Source organism: Mobula birostris, chromosome 29, assembly GCF_030028105.1.
Source record: "Mobula birostris isolate sMobBir1 chromosome 29, sMobBir1.hap1, whole genome shotgun sequence".
Lineage (NCBI taxonomy): Eukaryota > Metazoa > Chordata > Chondrichthyes > Myliobatiformes > Myliobatidae > Mobula > Mobula birostris.
The window spans coordinates 37,144,221-37,168,904 of NC_092398.1; the positions used below are offsets into that span (position 1 = coordinate 37,144,221).

General features: G+C 47.5%; 1 protein-coding gene across 3 annotated transcripts in view; it reads right to left on the minus strand.

Moving 5' to 3' along the window:
- Positions 1-24,684, minus strand: part of isoc2 (isochorismatase domain containing 2) — a 29,039-nt gene that overhangs the window by 1,539 nt on the left and 2,816 nt on the right. For 2 of the 3 annotated variants that reach the window (XM_072246335.1, XM_072246336.1), the window contains exons 3-5: positions 21,038-21,250; positions 10,644-10,714; positions 8,692-8,809 (exon numbers count right to left, since the gene is read on the minus strand). In XM_072246335.1, the coding sequence (XP_072102436.1) occupies positions 8,692-8,809; positions 10,644-10,714; positions 21,038-21,250 (402 nt within the window). Of the gene's footprint in view, positions 1-8,691; positions 8,810-10,643; positions 10,715-12,465; positions 13,227-21,037; positions 21,251-24,684 lie in introns of those variants that run through there. The other variant, XM_072246337.1, reaches the window with a different exon arrangement.

Sequence of the window (24,684 nt, forward strand, 5' to 3'; positions counted from 1 at the left end):
AACTGAGCACGGTGTTCCCGGTGTGGGTCTGACCCAGGGATACGGAACTGGGAACTGAGCACGGTGTTCCCGGTGTGGGTCTGACCCAGGGATACGGAACTGGGAACTGAGCACGGTGTTCCCGGTGTGGGTCTGACCCAGGGATAGGGAGCTGGGAACTGAGCCCAGTGTTCCCGGTGTGGGTCTGACCCAGGGATACGGAGCTGGGAACTGAGCACGGTGTTCCCGGTGTGGGTCTGACCCAGGGATACGGAGCTGGGAACTGAGCACGGTGTTCCCGGTGTGGGTCTGACCCAGGGATACGGAGCTGGGAACTGAGCACGGTGTTCCCGGTGTGGGTCTGACCCAGTGATAGGGAGCTGGGAACTGAGCACGGTGTTCCCGGTGTGGGTCTGACCCAGGGATACGGAGATGGGAACTGAGCCCGGTGTTCCTGGTGTGGGTCTGACCCAGGGATACGGAGCTGGGAACTGAGCACGGTGTTCCTGGTGTGGGTCTGACCCAGGGATAGGGAGACAGTGTTCCCGGTGTGGGTCTGACCCAGGGATAGGGAGATGGGAACTGAGCACGGTGTTCCTGGTGTGGGTCTGACCCAGGGATAGGGAGACGGTGTTCCCGGTGTGGGTCTGACCCAGGGATAGGGAGATGGGAACTGAGCACGGTGTTCCTGGTGTGGGTCTGACCCAGGGATAGGGAGCTGGGAACTGTGCACGGTGTTCCTGGTGTGGGTTTATTTTTGCCGGTAAAAATGAAATCAAATCTTTAAAAAGAGGTGACATAGGATCGTAAAATGTAAAATCCTTATGGGTAGAGTTGAGAAACTGCAAACCCTTGATGGGAGGCCTCTGAACAGCAGCCAAGCTATGGGCTACAAATTACAATGGAAGATAGAAAAGGCATGTCAAAATGGCAATGTAACGATAGTCAGGGGGGATTTCAATATGCAAGTTGATTGGGAAAATCATGTTGGTGATGGATCTCAAGAGGAGGTATTTCTAGAATGCCCCTGAGATGGTGGTTGAGCTTACTAGGAGATCAGCAATTCGGGATTGGGTGTTGTGTAATGAACCGGATATAAGGTTAAGGTTAAGAGAACCCTTAGGAGAGCATTTAATAGAGCAAAAATGGTAAGTTAGGGGATTGGGAAATTTTTTATAACCAACAGAAATCAACTAAAAAAAGGCAAGAGTAGATATTGGACCGCTGGAGAGATAGTAATGGGGGACAAGGAAATGGTGGACAACTGTGGAAGACGCAGTGTGCCAGAAATTCGAGTGTGTCAATGGGCAGAAGTGAGTGCAGTTGCTATTAGTAGGGAGATGGTGCTTGGGAAACTGAAAGGTCTGAAGGTAGATAAGTCACTTGGACCTGATGGTCTACACCCCAGAGTTCTGAAAGAGGTAGCTGAAGAGACTGAGGAGGCATCTGTCAAGAATCACTAGATTCTAGCATGGATCTGGAGGACTGGAAAATTGCAAATGTCACTCCACTCTGCAAGAAAGAAGAGAGGCAAAGGAAATTATAGGCCAATTAGCCTGATCTCAGTGGTTGAGAAGATGTTGGAGTTGATAGCTAAGGATGTGGTTTTGGAGGCATATGATAAAATAGATCATGGACTTCAGGGAATTCTTTAAAGAAATAACAAACAGTATAGACAAAGAATGTTGTGTACTTGGATTTTCAGAAGGCCTTTGACAAGGTGCCACACATGATGCTGCTAAAAAAGAGCCCATGGTATTTCAGGAAAGATACCACCATGGTTAGAGCATTGGTTGATAGGCAGGAGGCAAAGAATGGGAATAAAGGGAGCCTCTTCAGATTGGCTGCCAGTGACTAGTGTTGTATGTCAATGATTTGTATGATGAAAATTATGGCTTTGTCGCCAATACATAGATAGGTGGAGGGGCATGTAGTATTCAGGGAGCAGGGAGACTGCACAAGGACTTAGCCAGATTAGGAGAATGGACAACAAAGTGGCAGTTGGAAAACAGTGCCAGGAAGTGTAGGGCCATGCACTTTGGTAGAAGGAATAAAAGCACAGACTATTTTCTAAACGGGGAGAAAATTCAAAAAACGAGGTGAAAAGGGACTTGGAGTCATCATTGCAGGATTCCCTGAAGGTAAATTTGCAGGTTGAATCAGTGTAGAGGAAGGTGAATTCAATGTTAACATTCAATTCGAGAGGACGAGAGTGTAAAAGCAAGGGTGTAATGCTGAGGCATTAGGGTTAGGGTTCACTTGGAGTACTGTGAACGGCTTAGGCCACTTATTTAAGAAAAGATGTATTGACATTGGAGGTGGTTCAGAGGAGATTCATGAGACTGATTCTGGGAATGAAAAGGGTGTTCCGGGAATGAGCAGTGATTGATGGCTCTGGGTCTGTACACGCTGGAATTTAGAAGAATAAGGGGGATCTCACTGAAACCTATCAAATGTTGAAAGGCCTAGATACAGTGGATGTGGAGAGGATGTTTCCTTTGGTGGTGAAGTCTAGGACCAGAGGGCACAGCTTAGAATACAGAGGTGTGTCCATTTAGAATGAAAATGTGAAAGCATTTCCTTGCCAAATAATGGTGAATCTGCAGATTTTATTGCCATGTGTGCTGTGGTGGTCAGATCACTGGTGGAGGGTGATAGGTTCTTAACTAGTTGGGGTATGAAAGTTTATGGGGTGAAGGCAGGACAATAGGGCTGAGAGGGAAATGGATGAGTCATGATGGCAGAGTAGACTCAATGGGCAAAATGGCCCAATTCTGCTCCCATGTCTTATGGTCTTATAAGCCTGACACAGGGGGACATGGAGGCAGGAACTGTGATGGTGCTCCTGGTATGGGTCTGGCCCAGGGATACAGAGACGGGAACTGCGCATGGTGCTCCCGGTGTGGGTCAGACCGAGGGAGATATGGTGACAAGAATTGTACATGAATGTCCTGGCATGGGTCTGACCCAGAGATACTGAGACGGGAGCTGTGCAACGTGCTCCCGGTGTGGGTCTGACCCAGGGATACGGAGATGGGAACTGCGTACGGTGCTCCCGGTGTGGGTCTGACCCAGGGATACGGAGGTGGGAACTGTGCACGGTGCTCCCGGTATGGGTCTGACCCAGGGATACGGAGATGGGAACTGCGTACGGTGCTCCCGTTGTGGGTCTGACCCAGGGATACGGAGATGGGAACTGTGCACGGTGCTCCCGGTATGGGTCTGACCCAGGGATACGGAGATGGGAACTGCGTACGGTGCTCCCGGTGTGGGTCTGACCCAGGGATACGGAGATGGGAACTGTGCACGGTGCTCCCGGTATGGGTCTGACCCAGGGATACGGAGATGGGAACTGCGTACGGTGCTCCTGGTGTGGGTCTGACCCAGGGATACGGAGATGGGAGCTGCGTACGGTGCTCCCGGTGTGGGTCTGACTCAGGGGATACATAGATGGGAACTGTGCATGGTGATCCCTGTGTGGATATAGAAACATAGAAGACCTACAGCACAATACATGCACTTTGGCCCACAAAGTTGTGCCGAACATGTACTTACTTTAGAAATTACCTAGGGTTACCCATAGCCCTCTACTTTTCTAAGTTCCATGTACCTATCCAGGAGTCTCTTTAAAAGACCCTATCTGCCTCCACCACTGTCACCAGCAGCCCATTCCACGCACTCACCACTCTCTGCATTAAAAAAAAAACTAACCCCTGACGTCTCCTCTGTACCTACTCCCAAGCACCTTAAAACTGTGCACTCCCGTGTTAGCCGTTTCAACCCTGGAAAAAAGCCTCTGACTATCCACATGATCAATGCCTCTCATCATCTTATACTCCTCTATCAGGTCACCTCTCATCTTCCGCCGCTCTAAGGAGAAAAGCCTATTCTCATAAGGCATGCTCCCCAATCCAGGCAACATCCTTGTAAATTCTCCCTGCATCTTTCTATAGTTTCCACATTCCTCCTGTAGTGAGGTGACCAGAACTGAGCACAGTACTCCAATTGGGGTCTGACCAGGGTCCTATATAGCTGCAACATATGCCTTCTTAACCACAGAGTCAACCTGCGCAGCAGCTTTGAGTGTCCTATGGATACGGACCCCAAGATCACTCTGATCCTCCACACTGCCAAGTCTTACTATTAATACTATATTCCACCATCATATTTGACCTACCAAAATGAACCGCCTCACGCTTACCTGGGTTGAACTCCATCTGCCACTTCTCAGCCCAGTTTTGCATCCATAGAACCATAGAAACTACAGCACAGAAACAGGCCTTTTGGCCCTTCTTGGCTGTGCTGAACCATTTTCTGCCTAGTCCCACTGACTTGCACATGGACCATATCCCTCCATACACCTCCCATCCATGTATCTGTCCAATTTATTCTTAAATGTTAAAAAATAACCTGCATTTACCACCTCATCTGGCAACTCATTCCATACTCCCACCACTCTCTGTGTGAAGAAGCCCCCCCTAATGTTCCCTTTAAACTTTTCCCCCCTCACCCTTAACCCATGTCCTCTGGTTCTTTTCTCCCCTTGCCTCAGTGGAAAAAGCCTCCTATCAATGTCCCGCTGTAACCTCTAACAGCCCTCCACACTATCCACAACACCTCCAACCTTTTTGTCATCAGCAAATTTACTAACCCATCCCTCCACTTCCTCATCCAGCACATTTATAAACATCACGAAGAGAAAGGGTCCTAGAACAGATCCCTGAGGCATACCACTGGTCACCGACTTCCATGCAGAATATGACCCGTCTACAACCACTCTTTGCCTTCTGTGGGCAAGCCAATTCTGGATCTACAAAGCAAGGTCCCATTGGATCCCATGTCTCCTTACTTTCTCAGTAAGCCTTGCATGGGGTACCTTATCAAACGCCTTGCTGAAATCCATATACACTACATCTACTGCTCTATCATCATCAACATGTTTAGTCACATCCTCAAAAACTTCAATCAGGCTCATTAGGGACGACCTGCCTTTGACAAAGCCATGCTGACTATTCCGAATCATATTATGCCTCTCCAAATGTTCATAAATCCTGCCTCTCAGGATCCTTTCCGTCAACTTACCAGCCACTGAAGAAAGACTCACTGGTCGATAATTTCCTGGGCTATCTCTACTCCCTTTCTTGAATAAGGGAACAACATCTGCAACACTCCAATCCTCCGGAACCTCTTCCGTCCTCATTGATGATTCAAAGATCATCGCCAGAGGCTCAGCAATTTCCTCCCTCATCTCCCACAGTAGCCTGGGGTACATCTCGTCCAGTCCCGGTGACTTATCCAACTTCATGCTTTCCAAAAGCTCCAGCACATCCTCTTTCTTAATGTCTATATGCTCAAGCTTTTCAGTCAACTATAAGTCATCCCTATAATCACCTACACATACAAAATGCTGGTGGGATGCAGCAGGCCAGACAGCATCCATAGCAAGAAGCACAGTCGACGTTTCGGGCCGAGACCCTTCGTCAGGACTAACTGAAAGAAGAGATAGTCGACTGTGCTTCTTCCTATGAATACTGTCTGGCCTGCTGCGTTCCACCAGCATTTTGTGTGTGTTGCTTGAATTTCCAGCATCTGCAGATTTCCTCATGTTTGCGCCCACAGTCACCAAGATCCTTTTCCATACTGCAGCAAAGTGTTCATTGAGTACCTCTGCCATCTCCTCCGGTTCCAGACACACTTTTCCACTGTCACACTTGATTGGTCCTATTCTCTCATGTCTTATCCTCTTGCTCTTCATATACTTGTAGAATGCCTTGGGGTTTTCCTTAATCCTGCTCACCAAGGCCTTCTCATGGCCCCTTCTGTCTCTCCTAATTTCATTCTTAAGCTCCTTCCTGCTAGTCTTATAATCTTCTAGATCGCTATCATTACCCGGTTTTTGAGCCTTCTGTAAGCTTTTCTTTTCTTCTTGGCTAGATTTTCAACAGCCTTTGTACACCACGGTTCCTGTACCCTACCATCCTTTTCCTGTCTCATTGAAACATACCTATGCAGAACTCCACACAAATATCCCCTGAACATTTGCCACATTACTGCCGTACATTTCCCTGAGAACATCTGTTCCCAATTTATGCTTCTAAGTTCCTGCCTGATAGCTTCATATTTCCCCTTACTCCAATTAAGCGCTTTCCTAACTTGTCCGTTCCTACCCCTCTCCAATGATATGGTAAAGGAGATAGAATTGTGATCACTATCTCCAAAATGCTCTCCCACTGAGAGATCCGACATCTGACCAGGTGCATTTCCCAATACCAGATCAACCACACCCTCTTCTCTTGTAGGCTTATCTACAGTCAAGAAACCTTCCTGAACACACCTAACAATCTCCACTCCATCTAAACCCCTTGTTCTAGGGAGAAGCCAATCAATATTTGAGAAATTAAAATCTCCCACCACGCCAACCCTGTTATTATTACACCTTTCCAGAATCTGTCTCCCTATCTGCTCTTCAGTCTCCCTGGTACTATTGGGTGGTCTATGAAAAACACCCAGTAGAGTTATTGATCCCTTCCTGTTTCTTCCTTCCACCCACAGAGACTCAGCAGACAATCCCTCCATGACTCCCACCTCTTTTGCCTCCCTCCCTGTCCTTTTTGAAACATCTAAAGCCTGGCACTCTTAAGTAACCATTCCTGCCCCTGAGCCATCCAAATCTCTGTAATGGCCACAACATCAAATTTCCAAGTACTGATCTAAGCTCATCCGCTTTGTTCATGATGCTTCTTGCATTAAAGTAGACACATCTCAAACCATCGGTCTGAGTGTATCCCTTCTCTATCACTTGCCTATCCTCCCTCTCGCACTGTCTCCAAGCTTTCTCTATTTGTGAGCCAACCACCCCTTCCTTTGTCTCTTCAGTTCAGTTCCCACCCCCCACCCCCAGCAATTCTAGTTTAAACTCCCCCCAGTAGCCTTAGCAAACCTCCCTGCCAGGATATTGGTCCCCCTGGGATTCAAGTGCAACCCGTCCTGTTTGTACAGGTCACTCCTGCCCCAAAGGAGGTCCCAATGATCCAGAAATCTGAATCCCTGCCCCCTGCTCCAATCCCTCAGCCACACATTTATCCTCCACCTCGCTCCATTCCTAATCTCACTGTCGCTTGGCAAAGGCAGTAATCCCAAGATTAATACCTTTGAGGTCCTGCTTCTCAGCTTCCTTCCTAACTCCCTGTAGTTTGTTTTCAGGACCTCCTCCCTTTTCCCACCTATGTCATTGGTACCAATATGTACCACGACTTCTGGCTGTTCATCTTCCCACTTCAGGATTTTGTGGACGCGATCGGAAGCATCCCAGACCCTGGCACCTGGGAGGCAAACTACCATCGGAGTTTCATTCCTGCGTCCACAGAATCTCCTGTCTGACCCCCTCTCATGCTGCCATCCTCTTCCTTTCCCTACCCGTCTGAGCCACAGGGCCGGACTCTGTGCCAGAGGCGTGACCACTGTTGCTTCCCCCATGTAGGTCGTCCCCCTAACTGGAGTACTTATTGTTAACGGGGACAGCCACAGGGTATCTCTGGTATCTGATCTTGCCCTTCCCTCTCCTGACTGTTACCCACTTACCTGTCTCCTGAGTCCCCAGTGTGACTACTTGCCTATAGCTCCTCTCTATCACCTCCTTACTTTCCCTGACCAGACGAAGGTCATCGAGCTACATCTCCAGTTCCCTAATGCAGACCCAAAGGAGCTGCAGCTCAATGCACCTGGCACAGATGTGGCCGTCCAGGAGGCCAAGAGTCACCCAGACATCCCACATCTGACACCCAGTATAGAACACCGGCCTCACAGACATAGTTCCTGTTTCTATTCCTCACAGGTAACTTACCTTGCATTGACCTGATATCACCAAAGCCCTATCACTCTGCCTCAGATCACTCTGTCGATGACTACTCTGCTAGACAGTGTCTCCCTTTTATGCTTGAACCTTCCCTGCTCTCTAACTCAGGATTGGTGCTCCGGTTATCGCCGCTGACAGGTTATGTACAATAGACAAACACTCTTGAAACTCCCATATAAATAACTGCCACCGACCTGCGAGAACTCCATCTTGGTAAAGCTCTGTTGACGCTGCTGATAGGCCAAGTACAAAGGACAAACTCTCTTGAAACTCCCTTTTTAAATGATCGCCGCTGACCTGCAAGAAATCCCTTAATATGGAGACGGGAACTGTTCACGGTGCTCCCTGTGTGGGTCTGACCCAAGGAGATACAGAGACGGGACTGTGCATGGTGCTCCCGGCGTGAGTCTGACCCAGGGATAGAGAGACTGGAACTGTTCATGGCGCTCCTGGTGTGGGTCTGACCCAAGGATATGGAGACGGGAACTGTGCACGGTGCTCCCGGCGTGGGTCTGACCCAGGGATAGGGAGACTGGAACTGTGCACGGTGCTCCCAGTGTGGGTCTGACTCAGAGATAGGGAGACTGGAACTGTGCACGGTGCTCCCGGTGTGGGTCTGACCCAGGGATAGGGAGACTGGAACTGTGCACGGTGCTCCCGGTGTGGGTCTGACCCAGGGATAGAGAGACTGGAACTGTGCACGGTGCTCCCGGCGTGGGTCTGACCCAGGGATAGGGAGACTGGAACTGTGCACGGTGCTCCCGGTGTGGGTCTGACTCAGAGATACGGAGAGAGGAACTGTACACGATGTCCTGGTGTAGATCTGACCCAGGTGGAGGGTACACAGGGTCCCTTACCTCTCGGAACTTCGGGTGCTTTGCACCGGACAGGAGCTGTAGGAGAGCTGCCTCGCTTGTGGTGATGAATGCCCCACTCTGCCGCATTCTGGAAAGCGCCAGGAGTCTGTCTACTTGGCTGGAAGAGACCGTGTCATGCATAATTCAATCTGGGTCTCGGTCCCACCACCCCCACTTCACTTCAGAGTCTAATCCTGATTCTAATCCAACCCTTTTTTGCCTTCATTGTCAGCCTCTCCCGGGCTCCCCCACTTCACCAAACTTGCCCACGCAATGAACCCCCCCACCTTCAAATATCTCGATCTTGCTTCCCTCATACACTTCCCAGATTCCAATTCTACTCTTCATCAATTTCAAGACAGGATCTTTCCCGACCAGATGTGCCTATCCTTCCCCATCCCCCACTAGTAGTGATATCAATTTAGGGCCACTCCCCCCTTCTATCTGCTCCTATTCCTGTTTGACAAGCTCTGACTACACCCACTGCTCACTTACATGAGGAAGCCGCTCCCTGCCATAAACAGATCTAAAGTCTGGAGAGATCTGAGGGAGAGGAGAGCTAAGGACTCAGGAGTCAATGATATGGTAGACAGTGAAGAGTATTGTCAAAAATCATAGGAGTTGTTTCCATCCACTCCAGAAGTGGGCTGAGGAATGGCAAATGCAGTTTAATTCAGCTCAGTGCAAGGTATTGTGTCTGGGAACTCAAACCAGGGTTGGACTCTCACAGTTAATGGCAGGAGCCCAGGGGAGTGTTGTAGAACAGAGACCCAGGGGTACAGGGACATGGTTCCCTGAAAGTGGAGTCACAGGTAGACAGGGACCCTGGGGAGTGTTGTAGATCAGAGACCCAGAGGTACAGGGACATGGTTCCCTGAAAGTGGAGTCACAGGTAGACTGGGACCCAGGGGAGTGTTGTAGAACAGAGGGACCCAGGGGTACAGGGACATGGTTCCCTGAAAGTGGAGTCACAGGTAGACTGGGACCCAGGGGAGTGTTGTAGAACAGAGACCCAGGGGTACAGGGACATGGTTCCCTGAAAGTGGAGTCACAGGTAGACTGGGACCCAGGGGAGTGTTGTAGATCAGAGGGACCCAGGGGTACAGGGACATGGTTCCCTGAAAGTGGAGTCACAGGTAGACTGGGACCCAGGGGAGTGTTGTAGAACAGAGACCCAGGGGTACAGGGACATGGTTCCCTGAAAGTGGAGTCACAGGTAGACTGGGACCCAGGGGAGTGTTGTAGATCAGAGGGACCCTGGGGTACAGGGACATGGTTCCCTGAAAGTGGAGTCACAGGTGGACAGGGCAGTGAAGAAGGCGATTGGCACGCTGGACTTCATCAGTCAGGGCACTGAGTACAGAAGTTGGGACGTTATTTTGTAGTTGTACAAGACCTCGGTGAGGCCACACTTGGGAGTACTGAGTTTTGTTCTGGTTGCCCTGCTGTAGGAAAGATGCCACTGGACTGGAAAGAATGCAGAGGAGATTTACGAGGATGGGACTCGTGGGACTGCATTCTAGAGAGACAGGTTGGGATTTTATACCTTGGAGTGGAGGAGACTGAGCACTGACCTTACAGAAGTGTATGAACACTCAGAGTGAAGACAGAGGTGTATAAAACCCCAAAGGGCACAGACAGGGTGAATGTGACAGTCTTTTCCCCCAAAGGCTGGGCAATCAAGAACCAGAGGGCACAGATTTAGGGTGAGAGGGAGGGAAGGGATTTAATAGGGATCTGAGGGGCAAACCACCCTTTTTCATCCAGAGGGTGGTTTGTCTATGGAACGAGCTGCCAGAGGAAGGTGGTTGAGGCAGGAACAGTAACAACGTTTAAAAGGTCCACAGACAGGTACGTGGATAGGAAGGGGGACAGATGGGACTGGCAAGTTGGGCCTGTTTCTGTGCTATGGATTGGGATGCTTTGACTCCCCAGTAGTCCTCGTTTCTCACCTACGTGAGGAGCAGGCATCTGCAATCACATGGACATCGAGGCCTTTCTCAAGAAGGTCCAACGCTGTGCTCTGGAAGAGAGTTTAGTTTTGGGTATTATTAGAACTGGTTTATCATTGTCACACGTACCGTGAAAATCTTGTCTTGCGTACAGGTCAGATCATTACACAGTGCACTGAGGTAGAACAAGGGAAAACAATAACAGAGTGCAGAATAAAGTGTTACAGTTACAGAAAAAGGGCAGTGCAGGCAGACAATAAGCTGCAAGGGTCACAACGAGGTAGATTGTGAGGTCAAGAGTCCATCTTATCGTACTGGGGGACCGTTCAATAGTCTGATAACAGCGGGGTAGAAGCTGTCCTCGTACTGGGGGACCGTTCAATAGTCTGATAACAGCGGGGTAGAAGCTGTCCTCGTACTGGGGGACCGTTCAATAGTCTGATAACAGCGGGGTAGAAGCTGTCCTCGTACTGGGGGACCGTTCAATAGTCTGATAACAGCGGGGTAGAAGCTGTTCTCGTACTGGGGGACCGTTCAATAGTCTGATATCAGCGGGGTAGAAGCTGTCCTCGTACTGGGGGACTGTTCAATAGTCTGATAACAGCGGGGTAGAAGCTGTCCTCGAGCCTGGTGGGACGTGCTCTCAGGCTTTTGTATCTTCTGCCTGATGGAGAGGGGAGAAGAGAGAATGTAAGGGGTGGGTGAGGTCCTTGATTATACTGTCTGCTTTATCCAGGCTGCAGGAAGTGTAGAGAGAGTCTATGGAGGGGTGGCTGATTTCTGTGATGTGCTGAGTTGTGATTTCTTGTGGTCTCAGGCAAAGCATTTGCTGTATTGAGCCTCAAGCCAATGTCAAACAGACCGTAGTTGATCTGAGCAGTGGGATCAACGTGCATGAAACACCATACCCTGGCACCTTCACCATTGTTTTGGGGGATTTTAGCCAGACCATCTTAAAACTGTCACAAAATAATTACCATCAACAGATCACTTGCAATACCAGAGGAAACAACACACTACCATTGCTACACCACCAAGAAGAATGCCTACCGTGCTGTTCCACACCCACACCTTGGAAAGTTTGATCACCTGGCTGTACTTCTACTCCCTGAGTACAGGCAGAGACTGAAGACTGCAGCACCAGCAATGAGGACCGAGAAGGTTTGGACAAGGGAAGTACAGGATTGCTTTGAATCGGTGGACTGGACTGTATTCAGGGATTCATCTTTGAATCTGGATAAGTATGTTATAGTTGCTACTGACTTCATTAAAACCTGTGTGGATGAGTGTGTGTCTACAAAGACTTACTGCACATTCCCAAACCAAGAGCCGTGGATGAACCAGGAGGTACGTCGTCTGCTGAAGGCCAGGTCTGTGGCATTCAAGTCTGGCGACCCAGGCCTGTACCAGAAAACCACCTATGATTTGTGGAGGGCTATTTCAAGGGGGAAGAGACAATTTTGAACGAGGTTGGAGATGACATCGGTTGCACGGCAACTCTGGCAGGGACTGCAAGACATCACTTCCTACAAAGTGAAACCCAATAGCATGAATCGCAGCGATGCTTCACTACCAGATGAACTCAACACCTTCTATGCCCACTTTGAAAGGGAGAACACAACTACAACTGTGAAGATTCTTGCTACAGCCGGTGACCCTGTGATCTCTGTCTTGGAGGCCAATTGTCTTTAAGGAGGGTGAACCCTCACAAGGTAACAGGGCTCTGAAAACCTGTGCCAACCAACTGGCATGGGTATTCAAGGATGTTTTCAAAGATTCAAGATTCAAAAAACTTTATTGTCATTCTAACCGTACATCAGCTCTGCAGGGCAGAATGAGACAGCGTTTCCCAGGAGCAGTGCAATCATAACATAACAAATGCAACACTAAATAATAAACATAACAATAAATAGTAAAACATAACAGCCACATGTCAGTTAAAATCAAGTTATAAGTGTCCAGTGCAAGTTAAAAGTGTCCAAAGCAGAGTCAGGTAGAGCAGCTATTTAGCAGTCTGACTGCCTGTGGGAGGAAGCTGTTTAGTGGCCTTGTGGTTTTAGTTTTGATGCTCCTGTAACGTTTGCCTGATGGCAGAAGAACAAACAGTTCATGGAGAGGGTGTGAGGGGTCTTTAATGATGTACCGTGTCTTCTGGAGGCATCGACTCTGAAAGAGGTCTTGGACAGAAGGTAGGGAGACCCCAATAACCTTCTCTGCTCCCCTAACCACCCTCTGTAAGGCTTTTTTGTCGACAGCACTGCAGCTGGAGTACCAGGTTGTGATGCTAAAGGTCAGCACACTCTCAACCCACGCCTCTGTAGAATGTAGTTAAGATGCTAGTGGGGAGTGATGCTTGTTTAAGCTTCCTCACAAAGTGCAATCTCTGCTGGGCCCGTTTCACGATCTCAGTGGTGTTCCTGGACCAGGTGAGATTGTCTGAGATCTGCACCCCAAGGAACTTGATGTTTTCCACTCTCTCCACTGTGGAGCCGCTGATGCTGAAGGGTGTGTGCTCAGGCTGAGACCGTCTGAACCTCTCACTGCTACGGTCGGAAGTTCCAAAAGGCAAAATTCTACCGGTACCTTAGAAGAGTAATGTGAGCTGCCTTAATGACTATCACCCAGTCACATTCACATCTATGGTGATGTAATGCTAGAATGAACTCCAGCCTCAACAAGGACCTGGACCAACTACAATTTACCTATTGCCACAATAGGTCAATGGCAGACGCAATCTCAATGGCTCTTCACATGGCTTTAGATCGTCTGGACAATACAAACACCAATGTCAGGATGCTGTTCATTGACTTTTGCTCAGCATTTAACACTCTCATTCCCACAGTCCTGATTGATAAGCTGCAAAACTTGGGCCTCTGTACCTCCATCTGCAATTGGATCCTCAACTTCCTAACCAGAAGACCACAATCTGTGCGGTTTGGTGATAATATCTCCTCCTTGCTGACGATCAACACTGGCACAACTCAGGTGTGTGTGCTTAGCCCACTGCTTTACTCCCCCTATACCTATGACTGTGGACGCCATTATTAAGGACCCCCATCACCCAGAACATATACTCTTCTCATTGTCTCATTGTTAAATAAATCCAAAGGGTTTCTGCAGTTATGTTAGTGGCAAAAGGATAGTGAGGGATAAAATTGGTCCCTTGGAGAATCAGAGTGGACGGCTATGTGCGGAGCCAAAAGAAATGGGGGAGATTTTCTTCAGTATTCACTAGGGAGAAGGATATTGAATTGTGTAAGGTAAAGGAAACAAAAAGGGTAGTTATGGAAAGTATGACAATTGAAGAAGAGGAAGTACTGGTGGTTTTAAGGAATATAAAAGTGGATAAGTCTCTGGGTCCTGACAAGATATTCCCCAGGACCTTGAGGGAATTTAGTGTGGAAATAGCAGGAGCTCCGGCAGAAATATTTCAAATGTCATTAGAAACGGGGATGGTGCTGGAGGATTGGTGTGTTGCTCATGTGGTTCCATTGTTTAAAAAGGGTTCTAAGAGTAAACCTGGCAATTATTGGCCTGTGAGTTTGATGTCAGTGGTGGGTAAATTGATGGAAAGTATTCTTAGAGATGGTATATGTAATTATCTGGATAGACAGGATCTGATTAGGAACAGTCAACATGGATTTGTGCGTGGAAGGTCATGTTTGACAAATCTTACTGAATTTTTTGATGAGGTTACTAAGAAAGTTGACGAGGGTAAAGCGGTGGATGTTGTCTATATGGACTTCAGTAAGACCTTTGACAAGGTTCCACACGGAAGGTTCGTTAGGAAGGTTCAAACGTTAGGCATTACTATCGAAGTAGTAAAATGGATTCAGCAGTGGCTGGATGGGAGACGCCAGAGAGTAGTGGTGGATAACCTTGTGTCAGATTGGAGGACGGTGTGTAGCGGTGTGCCTCAGGGATCTGTACTGGGTCCAATGTTGTTTGTCATATATATTAATGATCTGGATGATGGGGTGGTAAATTGGATTAGTAAGTATGCAGATGATACTAAGATAGATGGAGTTGTGGATAATGAAGTAGGTTTTCAAAGCTTGCAGAGAGATTTAGGCCAGTTAGAAGAATGGGTTGAAAGATGGCAGATGGAGTTTAATGCTGAAAAATGTGAGGTGCTACAGTTTGGTAGGACTAATCAAAATAGGACATACATGGTAAATGGTAGGATATTGAAGAATGCTGTAGAACACAGGGATCTAGGAATAATAAGACCATAAGACAAAGGAGCAGAAGTAGGCCATTCGGCCCATCGAGTCTGCTCCACCATTTTATCATGAGCTGATCCGTTCTCCTATTTAGTCCCACTCCCCCGCCTTCTCACCATAACCTTTGATGCCCTGGCTACTCAGATACCTATCAATCTCTGCCTTAAATACACCCAATGACTTGGCCTCCACTGCTGCCCATGGCAACAAATTCCATAGATTCACCACCCTCTGACTAAAAAAATTTCTTCGCATTTCTGTTCTGAATGGGCGCCCTTCAATCCTTAAGTCATGCCCTCTCGTACTAGACTCCCCCATCATGGGAAACAACTTTGCCACATCCACTCTATCCATGCCTTTCAACATTCGAAATGTTTCTATGAGGTCTCCCCTCATTCTTCTAAACTCCAAGGAATACAGTCTAAGAGCGGATAAACTTTCCTCATATGTTAACCCTCTCATTCCTGGAATCATTCTAGTGAATCTTCTCTGTACCCTCTCCAACGTCAGCACATCCTTTCTTAAATAAGGAGACCAAAACTGCCCACAGTACTCCAAGTGAGGTCTCACCAGTGCCTTATAGAGCCTAACATCACATCCCTGCTCCTATACGCTATTCCTCTAGAAATGAATGCCAACATTGCATTCGCCTTCTTCACTACTGACTCAACCTGGAGGTTAACTTTAAGGGTATCCTGTACGAGGACTCCCAAGTCCCATTGCATCTCAGAACTTTGAATTCTTTCCCTATTTAAATTATAGTCTGCCCATTTATTTTTTCCGCCAAAGTGCATAACCATACACTTTCCAACATTGTACTTCATTTGCCACTTCTCTGCCCATTCTTCCAATCTATCCAAGTCTCTCTGCAGACTCTCTGTTTTCTCCACCTATCTTTGTATCGTCAGCAAACTTAGCCACAAAGCCATCTATTCCATAATCCAAATCGTTGATGTACAATGTAAAAAGAAGCGGCCCCAACACTGATCCCTGTGAAACACCACTGGTAACCGGCAGCCAACCAGAATAGGATCCCTTTATTCCCACTCTCTGTTTCCTGCCAATCAGCCAAAGCTCTATCCACGTATGTAACTTTCCCGTAATTCCATGGGCTCTTATCTTGTTAAGTAGCCTCATGTGTGGCACCTTGTCAAAGGCCTTCTGAAAATCCAAATATACAACATCCACTGCATCTCCCTTGTCTAGCCTACTGGTAATTTCCTCAAAAAATTGTAATAGGTTTATCAGGCAGGATTTTCCTTTAAGGAATCCATGCTGAGTTCTGCCTATCTTGTCATATGCCTCCAGGTACTCTGTAACCTCATCCTTGACAATCGGCTCCAACAACTTCCCAACCACCGATGTCAAGCTAACAGGTCTATAATTTCCTTTTTGCCTCCATGCCCCCTTCTTAAATAGCGGAGTGACATTTGCAATCTTCCAGTGTTCTGGCCATGCCAGAATCTATCGACTTTTGAAAGATCATCACTAATGCCTCTGTAATCTCCACAGCTACTTCCTTCAGAACACGAGGGTGCATTCCATCTGGTCCGGGAGATTTATCTACCCTTAGACTATTCAGCTTCCTGAGTACTTTCTGTGTCGTAATTGTGACTGCGCACACTTCTCTTCCCTGCCACCCTTGAGTGTCCGGTATACTGCTGATGTCTTCCTCAGTGAAGACTGATGCAAAATACTCGTTCAGTTCCTCTGCCATCTCCTCATCTCCCATTACAATTTCTCCAGCATCATTTTCTATCGGTCCTATATCTACTCTCAACTGTCTTTCACTCTTTATATACTTGAAAAAGCTTTCAGTATCCTCTTTGATATTATTTGCTAGCTTCCTTTCATAGTTAATCTTTTCTCTCTTAATGACCTTCTTGGTTTCCTTTTGTAAGGTTTTAAGAACTTCCCAATCCTCTGTCTTCCCACTAATTTTTGCTTCCTTGTATGCCCTCTCCTTTGCTTTAACTTTGGCTTTGACTCCTCTTGTCAACCATGGTTGCATCCTTTTACCACTCGAAAATTTCTTCTTTTTTGGAATATACCTGTCTTGCACATTCCTCATTTCTTGCATAAACTCCAGCCACTGCTGCTCTGCTGTCTTTCCTGCCAGTGTCCCTTTCCAGTCAACTTTGGCCAGTTCCTCTCTCATGCCACTGTAATTTCCTTTACTCCACTGAAATACCGACACATCAGATTTCGGCTTCTCTTTTTCAAATTTCACAGTGAACTCAATCATGTTATGATCACTGCCTCCTAAGGGTTCCTTCACCTCAATCTCTCTAATCACCTCCGGCTCATTACACAATACCCAATCCAGTACAGCCGATCCCCTGGTGGACTCAACAACCAGCTGTTCTAAAAAGCCATCTCACAGACATTCTACAAATTCTCTCTCTTGAGATCCAGTACTGACCTGATTTTCCCAATCCACTCGCATGTTAAAATCCCCCACAATTATCATAACACTGCCCTTCTGACAAGCCTTTTCTATTTCCTGTTGTAATTTGTAGTCCACATCCCTGCAGCTGTTTAGAGGCCTATAAATAACTGCCATCAGGGTCCTTTTACCCCTGCTATTTCTTAGCTCAACCCATAAAGATTCTGCACCTTCCGATCCTATATCACCTCTTTCTAATGATTCAATATCATTTATTACCAATAAAGCCATGCCTCCCCCTCTGCCTACCTTCCTATTCTTCCGATACTCCGTGTATCCTTGTATGTTCAACTCCCAGAGACATGCATCCTTTAGCCATGTCTCAGTGATGGCCACAATATCATACCTGCCAATCTGTAGCTGTACAAGATCATCCACCTTATTCCTTATGCTGCGTGCATTTAAGTACAACACCTTAAGACCAGTATTTGATAATTTTTGCTTTGATTTCACTGCAACTTTATTGCACTGTAACTCATCCCAATGGCTACAAATTTGCCCCATCACCTGCCTGTCTTTCCTGACATCTTTACTGCTCACTATCTTAGATTTATTTCTGTTTTCCCCTTCCTCCGCTCTATCATTCTGGTTCCCATCCCCCTGCCAAATTAGTTTAAACCCTCCCTAACAGCACTATTAAACTTTCCTGCCAGGATATTGGTCCCCTTCGGGTTCAGGTGTAACCTGTCCTTTTTGAACAGGTCGTACTTCCCCCAGAAGAGATCCCAATTATCCAAGAACCTGAAGCCCTGCCCCCTACACCAGTCTCTCAGCCACGCATTCATCTGCCTGATCCGACTATTCTTGCCCTTGCTAGCACGTGGCACAGGTAGCAATCCCGAGTTTAACACCTTGGAGGCCCTGCTTCTCAGCTTCCTTCCTAACCCCTGGAAATCTCTCTTCAGGACCTCCTCCTTCGTCCTATCTATGTCATTGGTACCAACATGTACCAAGACAACTGGCTGCTCACCCTCCCCCTTCAGAATATTCAGGACCTGATCCGAGACATCCTGTACCCTGGCACCTGGGAGGCAACACACGATGCGGGTATCTCTGTCAGGCTTACAGAATCTCCTGTCTGTTCCCCTGACTATGGAATCCCCCACGACTACCGCATTTCTCTTCTCCCTCCTTCTCTCCTGGTGGTGCATAGTTCCCTGAAGGTGGAATCTCATGTGGATAGGGTGGTGAAGAAAGCTTTTGGTATGCTGGCCTTTATAAATCAGAGCATTGAGTATAGGAGTTGGGATGGAATGTTAAAATTGTACAAGGCATTGTTAAGGCCAAATGTGGAGTATTGTGTACAGTTCTGGTCACCGAATTATAGGAAAGATGTCAATAAAATTGAGAGAGTACAGAGGAGGTTTACTAAAATGTTGCCTGGGTTTCATCTCCTAGGTTACAGAGAAAGGTTGAACAGATTAGGTCTTTATTCTTTGGAACGTAGAAGGTTGAGAGGGGACTTGATAGAGGTGTTTAAAATTATGATGGGGATAGATAGAGTTGACGTGGATAGGCTTTTTCCATTGAGAGTGGGGGAGATTCGAACAAGAGGACATGAGTTGAGAGTTAAAGGACAAAAGTTTAGGGGTAACATGAGGGGGAACTTCTTTACTCAGAGAGTGGTAGCTGTGTGGAACGAGCTTCCAGCAGAAGTGGTTGAGGCAGGTTCGATGTTGTCGTTTAAAGTTAAATTGGATAGATATATGGACAGGAAAGGAATGGAGGGTTATGGGATGAGTGCAGGATGGTGGGACTAGGTGAGAGTAAGAGTTTGGCATGGACTAGAAGGGCTGAGACGGCCTGTTTCCGTGCTGTAATTGTTATATGGTTTATATGGTTAATGTCAGGAAGGAGGTACAGAAGCCTGAAGGCGCACACTCAACAATTCAGGAACAGCTTCTTCCCCTCTGCCATCTGATTTCTGATTGGATATTTTTCTCTCTATATTATCGTGTATTACATTGAACTGCTGCTGCTAAGTTAACAAATTTCACAACACATGCTGGTGATAATAAACCTGATTCTAATTCTGAAACTATGCCGCATCTGGATCGGATCCTTTCCGTTGTGTATCGATAAATAATTGGTGCGGGTCGATGGAGACATGCTCAATTTCTTTAGCCCTCTGGGATGAGGAGGTGAAGGAAAGAGGAGTCTGAACAGGGGACTGTGGAGTGTAGGGACTGCTGGGAGTTACAGAGTAAAACTCCTACACTGTCCCACCACAAGTTTCCAGGGTCAGTTACAAGGTGAGGCTCCCTCTGCCCTGTCCCATCACACACTCCCGGGGTCAGACACAGAGTGAATCTCCCTCCACACCGTCCCATCACACACTCCCGGGGTCAGACACAGAGTGAAGCTCCCTCCACACCGTCCCATCACACACTCCGGGGTCAGACACAGAGTGAATCTCCCTCCACACCGTCCCATCACACACTCCCGGGGTCAGACACAGAGTGAAGCTCCCTCCACACCGTCCCATCACACACTCCGGGGTCAGACACAGAGTGAATCTCCCTCCACACCGTCCCATCACACACTCCCGGGGTCAGACACAGAGTGAAGCTCCCTCCGCACCGTCCCATCACACACTCCCGGGGTCAGACACAGAGTGAAACTCCCTCCACACCGTCCCATCACACACTCCCGGGGTCAGACACAGAGTGAATCTCCCTCCACACCGTCCCATCACACACTCCCAGGGTCAGACACAGAGTGAATCTCCCTCCACACGGTACCATCACACACTCCCAGGGTCAGACACAGAGTGAATCTCCCTCCACACCATCCCATCACACACTCCCGGGGTCAGACACAGAGTGAATCTCCCTCCACACGGTACCATCACACACTCCCAGGGTCAGACACAGAGTGAAGCTCCCCCCACACCGTCCCATCACACACTCCCGGGGTCAGACACAGAGTGAAGCTCCCTCCACACCGTCCCATCACACACTCCCGGGGTCAGACACAGAGTGAAGCTCCCTCCACACCGTCCCATCACACACTCCCGGGGTCAGACACAGAGTGAAGCTCCCTCCACACCGTCCCATCACACACTCCCGGGGTCAGACACAGAGTGAAGCTCCCTCCACACCGTCCCATCACACACTCCCGGGGTCAGACACAGAGTGAAGCTCCCTCCACACCGTCCCATCACACACTCCCAGGGTCAGACACAGAGTGAATCTCCCTCCACACCGTCCCATCACACACTCCCGGGGTCAGACACAGAGTGAATCTCCCTCCACACGGTACCATCACACACTCCCAGGGTCAGACACAGAGTGAAGCTCCCTCCACACCATCCCATCACACACTCCCGGGGTCAGACACAGAGTGAAGCTCCCTCCACACCGTCCCATCACACACTCCCAGGGTCAGACACAGAGTGAATTTCCCTCCACACCGTCCCATCACACACTCCCAGGGTCAGACACAGAGTGAAGCTCCCTCCACACCATCCCATCACACACTCCTGAGGTCAGACGTAGAATGAAGCTCCCTCTGCAACATCCTGTCACACACTCCCAGGTCAGACACAGAGTGAAGCTCGCTCTACACCATCCCATCACACACTCCTGGGGTCAGACACGGTGAAGCTCCCTCCACACCATCCCATCACACACTCCCGGGGTGAGACACAGAGTGAAACTCCCTCCACACCATCCCATCACACACTCCTGGGGTCAGACACAGGGTGAAGCCCCCTCCATACTGACCATTATACAGGCCTGTGTCTCGATGCCGCACAGCAGGACAGACTGTAGCCCTGGCAGGGCATCAAGCTCTCTCTCCACCTCAGGACACAGCATACTGAAGCAGGTCTTGCTGATTTTCCTCAGGTCTTGGGCTCCAAGCTCCGGAACAGTGGGTCCCAGCCCCTGAGGGTACTGTTCCGTGATGATGGTGGGGATTTCCAGGGCTCTGGCACCCTGTTAAGGGAGGGAGAGACAGTTAAGGTCTCAGGACCTAAATCAGACAGTCTGTTATCACTGGCTGCTTTTTTTCTCACTTCCACTCGTCCCTCCCTCCCTCCATCTCCTCTTCCCTCCATTGGAAACCACTATTTTTTATAAGATTTGTGCTTTTTAACAAACTCATATTTTTCACACTTACTGGCAGAAAGTGGTCTACAGGTCCACAATCCCTTATCCGAAATTCTGAAATCTAAAGAGCTCCAAAAATCGAAGTTTTTTACGCCGACAGCTGATGTCACTCAGGTGTGACGTGGCAGCACTAGCAGAGGCCGCCAGACATCAGTTGTGGCTCAGCGCTCGTACTGGTTACACGTGCATTTGCTGTTCGCTGATATTTTGTGTTCACTGTTGACTTTGTGTTTAATTTCACTGTGAAAATGTCAAAAAGAGCTGCACGTTTTTTTTTTACTGTGCTCATGGTCTGTTCTTCATCAAATTATGGTATTGCTTTGCACGGCTGTAACTATATGTTATAATTATGTGGTTCTGTCAGTGTTAGTCTTTGGTTTGTCCTGTTTTCTGTGATATCACTCTGGAGAAACATTGTATCATTTTTTAATGCATGTATGCATTTCTAAATGACAATAAAAGAGGACTGAGTGTTCTCATAATCTAAAAAAAAGATACTCCTATGGGTAACAATGAGAAAAAGAGAAGGAATCTTCTCTATCAATGACGCAGAAAGTGGAGTTATTGCAGAAGCTTGATCGTGGTGTGTCTGTGCGGCGTCTTACTGAAGAATATGGTGTCGGAACTACCACTGTGTATGATTAAATAAACAGAAAGACAAGTTACTGAAGTTTTATAGTGACAGTGACGTTCTACATTTATTCCAAAAAGTCATTTACCATGTGTTTGATTCGGTTCGTTTGAAGCTGTATATTTTTATGTTTTAGTGAATGTTTTTTTCTCGTCATTACTCCCTAAACAATACAGTATAACAACTATTTACATAGCATTTCCATTGTATTAGGTATTATAAGTAATCTAGAGATGATTTAAAGTATACGGGAGGATGTGCGTAGGTCTGGAGCTCCGCTGGGTCCTAAAGTCCACTGCACGAAGGTTAAATAAGGGACTTGAGCATACGTGTTTGTGGTATCCGTGGGGGGAGGGGGGGGTCCCAGAACCAATAAGGAGGGATTCTGAAATCCGTAAAATTCTGAATTCCGAAATGCAACTGGCCCCAAGGATTTCCAATAAGGCACCTGTATCAGCTAAACTAACAGTTTATCACCTGTCTTATTTTTCATTGGCTAAGTATTAGCACATCACCCACGTGATGTCACTGTTTTAATTATGTAGCCTATTAACTAGTTTATTCTTATCTTATTATAAAAGTGATGGATTTTTCAGAGGTGCCATCTTGGCTTCTTTATTCCTTTTGCCTTCACATCCATTCCATCATTTCTCAGCTCTTTATTTAGTTTGATGAGTATTTGTATGTACTCTAAAATAAGCTGAAATCTTGCAATTAAAACTAACTGTCATTCTTGACTCCCGGAGGACCCCTAAGGATCAGAAAATAAAGAGAGATACAACAGCACTATCTTTCCTCTCCTCTCTTTCACCTTCGCTCCATTAAATATCTTTCACCTTCCCTCCATCTCCTCTTTCATCTTCCTCTCCTCTTCTCTCTCACTTTCCCTCCATCTCCTCCCTTCCTCCTCCTCACCCACCCTTCAGACCCTCTTTCCCACTGTCCCATTTCTCCCCCTTATTTCACCTTCCCTCCATCCTCTCACCAATCTTCTTCCAACTCCTCTTTCCCACCCCTCCATCCCTCTCTCTTTCCTATCATCCCCCCTCTTTCCCACCTTCCCTCCATCCCTCCCTTCCAGTGTGAGAGAGCTGAGGATGAGCCAGCAGGTTTACGAGTAGACGATGGATGTAAGATGAATGTAAGGAAGGACAAGCCAATGATTGGGTACAAATGCAGACAAAGCAACGAGTTAAGTTGTACCACAGAGGCAATCTCCATCAGGGCGAAGAATGCCGGACTGAAGGTGCCGTATTTAAGTGTACACAGCATTTGGAAAGAGGTGGAGGAACGCATGGCGCAATTAGAGATTGGGCAGTACAACGTTGTGGGCATCACTGAGCCATGGCTGAAAGAAGGCCACAGTTGGGAGCTTGTATCGAAACGACATATTGGAGCAGCAGAGTGGTAAGAGATGGAATTACATCTGCAGAAAGAGGTGACATAGGGTCAGAGAATGTTTAATCTTTGTGGGTGAAGTTAAGAAACTGCAAGGGTAAAAAAAAATTACAGGAATCATATATAGGCCTCCAAATAGTAGCCAAGATATGGGGTTGAGATTGCAAAGGGAGCTGGAAGGGACATGTAATAAGGGTAATGAGATAATTGTAATGGGGGACTTCAATATGCAAGAGGTTGGGGAAATCAGGTTGGTGTTGGATCACAAGAGAATACCCTTGAGATGGCTTTTTAGAGCAGCTTGAGCTAAAGCCGACTAGGAGGAAGGCCATCTTCGATTGGGTGTTGTGTAATAATCCAGATTTTATTAAGGAGCTTAATGTAAAGGAACCTTTAGGAGACAGTGATGATAATATGATTCAATTCATACTGCAATTTGAGAGGGAAAAGCACAAGTCCCATGAATCAGTATCGCAATGGAACAAAGGGAATTACAGAGGCATGAGAGACTATCTTGCCCAGGTGGATTGGAGGAGGACACTGGCAGGAATGACTGCAGAGTAGGGGTGGCTGAAGTTCCTGGGAATAGTTCACAAGGCACAGGATAGATTTGTCCCACAGAAGTTGTTCTCAAATGGCAGGGGTAGGCAACCATGGCTAACAAGGGAAGTTAAGGACTGCATAAAAGCCAAGGAAAGGTTTAAAAATGACTGGGACATTGGATGATTGGGAAGCTTTTAAAATCCAACAAAAGGCAACTTAAAAAAGCCATAAGAAGGGAGAAGATGAAATAATGAGCGCAAACTAGCCATTAATTTAAAAAAGGATACTAAAAGTTATATAAAGAGTAAAAGAGAGGTGGGAGTTGTTATTGGACCACTGAAAAATTATGCTGGAGAGGTAATAATGGGGGGACAAACAAATGGCTGATGAACTTAACAGGTGTTTGGCATCAGTCTTCACTGTGGGAGACACTAGCAGTGTGCCAGAGATCTATGAGTGTCAGGGAGCAGGAGTGAGTGCCATTGCTATTACAAGGAAAAAGTGCCAAGCAAACTGAAAGGTCTGAAGGTGGATAAGTCACCTGGACCAGATGGATTACATCCCAGAAACCTGAGAGAGGTTGCTGAAAAGATAACGGATGCATTGGTCATGATCTTTCAAGAACCAGTTGATTCTGGCATGGTCCCGGAGGACTGGAAGATTGGAAAAGTCACTCCACTCTTTAAGA